The sequence below is a fragment of the Sinocyclocheilus grahami genome, unplaced genomic scaffold (assembly GCF_001515645.1).
Source record: "Sinocyclocheilus grahami isolate Dianchi unplaced genomic scaffold, SAMN03320097.WGS_v1.1 scaffold347.1, whole genome shotgun sequence".
Lineage (NCBI taxonomy): Eukaryota > Metazoa > Chordata > Actinopteri > Cypriniformes > Cyprinidae > Sinocyclocheilus > Sinocyclocheilus grahami.
Window position 1 is genome coordinate 746,935 of NW_015505526.1, and position 6,899 is coordinate 753,833.

The 6,899-nt window shown below is 37.0% G+C and overlaps 1 protein-coding gene across 3 annotated transcripts in view; it reads left to right on the top strand.

Annotated features, from left to right (window-relative positions):
- Nucleotides 1-6,653, top strand: part of LOC107548432 (homeobox-containing protein 1-like) — a 13,750-nt gene extending 7,097 nt beyond the window's left edge. For 2 of the 3 annotated variants that reach the window (XM_016229102.1, XM_016229103.1), the window contains exons 2-4: nucleotides 1,226-1,747; nucleotides 2,825-2,910; nucleotides 6,497-6,653. In XM_016229102.1, the coding sequence (XP_016084588.1) occupies nucleotides 1,227-1,747; nucleotides 2,825-2,910; nucleotides 6,497-6,612 (723 nt within the window). In that variant the 5' untranslated portion in view covers nucleotide 1,226 and the 3' untranslated portion in view covers nucleotides 6,613-6,653. The remainder of the gene's footprint in view (nucleotides 1-1,225; nucleotides 1,748-2,824; nucleotides 2,911-6,496) is intronic. The other variant, XM_016229100.1, reaches the window with a different exon arrangement.
- Nucleotides 6,654-6,899: the final 246 nt, after the last annotated feature.

Sequence of the window (6,899 nt, forward strand, 5' to 3'; positions counted from 1 at the left end):
CACACACACACACACACACACACACACACAAAAGTGAGCACACTCCCACTAGTCTTTGTAAATATTAAGCCGCAAAACGACTATTTAAATATGAATTATTCATGTCTCTGTGTTAATGAATGGCGCAGACGTGCGGTTTTGTTTACCACTTGTACTGAAGTGCGCATGATGCTTGCGGTGATTTTAGCTCTGCCGTCTCACTGAATGAGGACATAAATACATGAACAACATCTCCAGAACTGCTCTGAGAGTCACTTCATCAGCATTTGACCATTTGATTTGAGTAAAACTATCCTCATATATATATATATACACACAGAAACGTAAAGGTATTCACGGCAACCCGTCAAAATAAACGTTTGGTTTAACTTGAAGGCATTGGCAGAAATATATTACTATTGTTCAGTAGAATGTACGTAATAGGCTGCTGCTACTACTACTACTAAAATTATTAAAAACCTTATTTTTAAGGAATAATCATACAATATTTCTTCAATGTTTTCATTGTAATATTAAATGACCTTTATTTTCCAAAAAATAAAATTTGTTTAATTTTCGTTACTTAAAAGATAGATTAAATTAATATTTTATGCCTTAAAAATGTAAATACACAACACAGAATTTCTGAGCAAAAAAATCATAAGGCTATTGTAACAATAAATGAAACTTGTTTTTAATGATTTCAAATAATTAGACATGCTAAATCAAAATTTGGTAACAATAAAACATAAGGTTGGAAAAAATAAAACATTTCATAGGGCCCTAAACGTAATTTTTGTTAAACTTTTAATTAATTGATGTTAAATTGTTGAATTTTCATGATTTTAATTAATTAGACCCCCCCCCCCCCCCCCCAAAAGCCGTAAACCTAGGGGAAACACTGATATATATATATATATACACATTTTAATATATCAAGTATAAACCTGAGTTGAAATGTTGAAGAACGACTGAAATATTTATTGTTGCATACTGTTGTTATACTTCCTTTTTTAAATAGTACACGGTACTGTGCAGCATCTTTCTATTTGTTTTACTAGTTTGTGACCATTTTAATAGCATTGTGGAGCCCTGAGATGAATGAACCAGAATGCTTAGTTAATGTCAGTATGCAAACTGTCTGTTCTCAATGTAGCATCTGTTTGTTTCTTCTCACAGCAGCCATTGATGCACATGTGATTGATGTGCATTGTGTTCCATAACGTTTTCTTCTTTGTCCCATCAGAATGTCTCACTACACAGATGAGCCACGCTTCACCATCGAACAGATCGACCTGCTGCAGAGACTGCGGCGTACAGGTATGACCAAACCCGAGATCGTGCATGCGCTGGACACCCTGGAGCGACTCGACCGCGAGCACGGGGACAAGTTCAGCCGGCGCGGCCCGTCGGACTCCAACGCCACCAACAGCACCACCTCCAGCACTACACCCACCTCAAATAACACTAGCAATGCCACCATGGCGACCTCCTCCACCACCTCCACAGCAACGCAAACGCAGTTCCACGGTAATTTATCGCCGTCGCCCAGCAACAGTTACGCCACGTCTCCACCCGCCGTCTTACCCTCGCCAGTCTCTCTGGTTGCCATGGCGCAGAATGGGCGGGACACTTTGGCGGCGACGCCCAATGGGAAGCTGTCGCCAAACCGTTACCCAGTGAACAGTGCGGCGGCCGTGAGATCGTATGGGCTGGAGGGGTCAGAGGAGGACCTGGATATAGACGACAAGGTGGAGGAGCTCATGAGGTCAGTCAGTCAGGGTTATTATAGTTAACTACAACTAAAAATACTAACTATTAGAAAATGTTCATTACTTGAAATAGTAGAAATGTTAACTGAAATGAAAAATTATAAAATTTTCAGCTAGCACCATTCTCATTTTTATTTAGTGTAACTTGATTTATTAAAATAACAAATACTAAAACTGAAATAAAAATGTATAAAAACTGTTTAGACAAAAACACAAGAACTAGCCTAATAAAAATGACAAAAACACAACAAAATTATTAAAAAACAAAGCTGAGATGATTTATTGCACTCAATCAATCACTCAGTCATGCAGCATTTTGAAATAATGTGCCAACAATGTTGTATATTAACATTCAAAATATTTGTTGCATACTGTTGTAGTTCCTTTTTTAATAATAGGGCGTATACAGTTTGTACTGCACTTTATTTTTTATGTTTTTTTTGTTTTACTAGTGGTTGACCAATATTTTAAAAGGCAGTTAGATTGTAAGTAATATTACATACATTTATTATTTTTATAAATTGCGATTTTAATAATAATTTTTTAATATTGTTTTATTTATTCATTTATTTATTTTTACGTACATGTGCAACCATTTTAGTTTAGAAGTCTGGAGCCCTGAGATGACGGGGGGGGGAAAAGGAAACTTATTTTATGTAAGTTAATTATGTAATATGTAAGCCAACGAAACATTTCTAATTTTCCTGCAATTTAATTGGATGTAATAAAATGACTAACACTTAAATAAAAATTTATAAAAACTATATAGACATTTTTTTTAATTTGAAAACAGAAAAAACAAACAAACTAAAAAATAAAAATATAAAAAAAGATATCTCACTGTTGTGGGTCAAAGGTAAAAGCCGATTCAAACTCTAAAAAACTCTAAAAGTTAAACTCTCTAAACCTGTCCTGAATTTAGCGTTGGTGGTGTGTGGTTGGGTTTACCAGTTGTAAGCAGGGTCATTTTGCTCGGAGACTTTCTGCGATGAGTTTGATAACTGAATCTTCACAGACGTCATGTTGTGGTGTTGAATTGCAGCTGTCATGCTTGCATCCTGTGATGTGTGCAGGCGAGACAGCACCCTGGTGAAGGAGGAAATCAAAGCCTTTCTGGGCAACAGACGCATCTCACAGGCCGTGGTGGCTCAGGTCACAGGTCAGTCCATTGTCACCCTATTACCCCAATTCATAAAACATCTATCATGTTCAATCAATCGGCAGCAATCATTACATAAATGCACAATGTAAGTCTATGGGGAAGGACATAGCACTGTAAAAAACAAAAAATACACACTGTGCAAGAAACATGCTTCGTACAGTTGTCTGGCCATAACTGCGTCAAGTTTGCACACTGTTTAGTCATATTTGCACATGTTTTTTAATTGCTGGAACAATCGGTTTTCTGCAAAAAATACATACCCAGTTTTTCAGGGTCGTGTCTGTTGCTAGAGCAGCAAAGAAGGTTAATTTCAACATTTACCAATACATTTTGAAATTTTAAAGTGGTATCTGTTAACATTAGTTAATACACTAGGTAGGTATAATTAATGTATTCATATTTATATATTTATTTCAACGAAAAATGATGGTACATTTTCATGGTTCATTACTGAATACGATAATTTGCATACATTATCAGAAAAGAAATCTGAACATTAAATAAAGCCAGGTTCAAAATAGTTTCTTATTCCGTTGTTCTTTTTTTTTTTTTTGTATATATTAGAGTTAAAGGTTTTAACAGAGGGGATTTTTTTATCACTACATAAGTCAGAAAATACAACAGCCATAAAGAAAAGGGAATAAAATGTTAAATATATATCAGTCAAATGATATAGTAGCAAACCCCTCTGTAACAAACCTTCAGAATATGAACAAAATGGTCAAATTTGGTCTAAGTGCTACTGACTAGTGCTACCATTAATCTGAAAGAAGACATGTTATGGAAGCAAAATAGACCAAACCTCAAAATTGACTAGTGCCTGAGAAAAAAAAACTAAATAAAAAAATAGCTGCAAGCAGCAATTACGGGGCCAAGCACTACAGAAGCAAGCATCAGACCAACTGCAGCAATGAGTAATTAAAACCATTTAAAGATTATTATAGTCAAAATGGCAGAAAGATCATAAATACAAACACTAGTAATATGATTTATTGGCTTATCACTTCTGACCAATAGGTGGCGCGGTTATCAAATATATGTGGTGTGTGAGGTGACAATGGCACACACAAAGTTTGGTGTCAATATGCCAAAGCTTTGCAGAGATACAGCCTCAGAGTCATTTTGGCATCATGCCTCAAATTTGTAGCGGCGCTATAGAAAAACGGTTTTGTCTATCGACGCGAAATCCATAACTTTTTGCAAGCATGATCTGAAGATGATCTGAGTCAAATTTGGTGAAAATCGGACCAACGGTCTAGGAGAAGTTAGAAAAAATGTGTTTTCAACATAAATCAAAATGGTGGACAGAAAGTTCTGCCAACTATGGTAAAATTGGTAACTACATCTACAGCATGACCCAAGGAATGTTTTGAGACCAGTTTGATTACAATAGGCTAATGTAATGTAAAGTTATAAGCATTTTTGGAAAATGTATTATTAATGATTGGTTTAACACTTTTCACCAATAGGTGGCGCTGTTACTAAATTGATGTGGCATGGTCAGTGTGAGGTGACAATGATACATACAAAGTTTGGTGTCAATATGTCAAAGCTTTGCAGAGATACAGTCTCAGACGCAATTTTGCATCATTCCAGCAAATTCGTTGATGCGTTAAACGATGACCGTTTTGTATATCGACACGAAATCCATAACTTTTTGCCAGCATGGTCTGAAGATGATTTGAGTCAAATCAAACCAACGGTCTAGGAGGAGTTTCGAAAAAAGTAGGTATTCAACAAATTAAAATGGCGGACAGGAAGTTCGACAAAATTCAAAATGGCCGACACCCAAAATGGCTGACATGGGAAAATTGGGTATGGATCAACTCGGCATGCTGCACCGAATCTAAAGAGACCAGTTAGATTTTTGGCCTAACCAATCAGAAGTTATAAGCATAAATAGCCATTTTTCATATCTTCTGACCACTAGGTGGTGCTGCGGCCAAACGCAGCATGTAACCTCAGGTCATGCTTGTGATGAGACGGACCAAGTTTGGTCTGAATACAATAAAGCGTTGAGGAGATAAAGCCTTACATCTATTCTCACAAGTGCTACGTAAAATTTGTTTGCGTGTTTTAAAAAAAACCGGTTTGACTAATCAACTTGAATTCCATAGCTTTTTGTCTGCATGGTCTGAAGATGATCTGGTTCAAAAATCGGAGCAACAGCCTAGGAGGAGTTTGAAAAAGTGGGAAAAAGAAAATTAAAAATGGCGTAATTCATGATGGAAAATGACGATCGAATCGCCTTGAGCCAAGGAATCAGAGGAAAAAATTTTGCTTCTAGCCCTTGCGGTTCAAAAGTTATTAGCATAAACATGAGTGAAACTTTGGACAAGTGGTGGTGCTTACAGAGTTTGAGTTAGAGATGCCAAACTTGCTATGGTCAATGTTGAGACTGTCCTCTACCAGTGTGCCAAATTTCACAACTTTTCCGCAAGCGCTTCTATGGGCTGCCATAGACTCAAGAACGGAAGAAGAATAACGCCAATGGATACAATAGGTACCTTCGGTGCTGGCAGTGCTACAAGTGCCTGCACTTCAGCGTCCGTCCATCTTTCGCTGTCCTCCATACTTGCGAAATAAGTTGACATGCTTACAGTATGTTTACACGGCGTTTTAAATCATGGCGGGTGAGGGTGTTTTCGTACGCGTTTGGCCAATCAATGTCTACTTACATCACGATTAGTACCAGTTGTGCTGGTTAGACCCTGCTCCGGAGTAGGAGCTAATTTGGTTCTCGAAAAAGGCAGTCCGGTACTAAAATCCCTCCCAGTTCCGGCGGTGCGAACACGCCGAAAAGTGGGTAGTTCCACAATTAGTTCTGGTACTATGAAAAGGTTCCTGCGGTGCGAAAGGCCCTATTAACATGGTCAAATATGTTGGATCTGTTCATTAGGTCTTCAAAGTGACACCAGCCAAATATACCTGCTGCTCTCTGTGTTTTTAATGCTAACCAAACAACAAAAGACAGAAAACTTCTCACAAATGAATAACCATTAGTATTAATCTGTATTATTTTAGTGAAGGCTATGCAGTGTTATCCGTCTTGTCTTTAATAATGTCCTATAGTTTGATAGAATCTCTTACTGACCATGTCTTTGGAAACTTCTTTTCCACAGGAAGTTCAACTGTCAAGAATAGTAGTCCCACTGCTAGAGGGTTTTGACTTTACAGATTAATTAACACTTTTGTACTGAAGCATTTACACAATTCAAAATGATTGTCTGTGGTAATCGACAGCATGTACCAGATGCTGTTTTGAAACTGGAATATTCATTGAAATGGATCAAAATTTGGTTTCCAATTTTGCCACTCGCCACTGAATGCAGTTAATTATTCACAATCCTGTATCACTTAGATTTATATTAAACTATGTTCTGATTAACTAAGATTTTGTCACTTTACAGCGTTCTATTTTCAGCGAGGACAGAATGTGCAGTGGCTTTAACCGTAATTACTAAACCAAAATACAATTCTGAGTGTAAGATGGGCTGTTGTTTTGTTATTGTTCTGTTTGTCAGTTTGACTCTGACTTGTGCATTCATTTGTTATTGATTTGTTTTGCCTTTCTGTGCGTCAGGCATCAGTCAGAGCAGAATCTCTCACTGGCTCCTCCAGCAGGGCTCAGATCTCAGCGAACAGAAGAAACGAGCTTTCTATCGCTGGTACCAGCTGGAGAAGACAACGCCAGGTTAACGAACTTTGCTTGTTTTACTTTAGGTTGATAAATGTACAAAGATAAGGTTGAACCCAATTACTGGCTAAAATGTTTAAATACACTGCCCAACACAAGTTTGGGGTCAGTAAGATTTTTATTTATTTTTTTGTAAAAAAAATGTATGTTTATTTAGTAAGTGTGCATTAAATTGATCAAAACTGACAGTGAAGGCTGTTCAAATATATGCTGTTTTTCAGTTCATCCTTCATCCATAAATCATGGTTTACACAAAAGCAGCTACTGTTTTCAACATTGAAATGTTTCT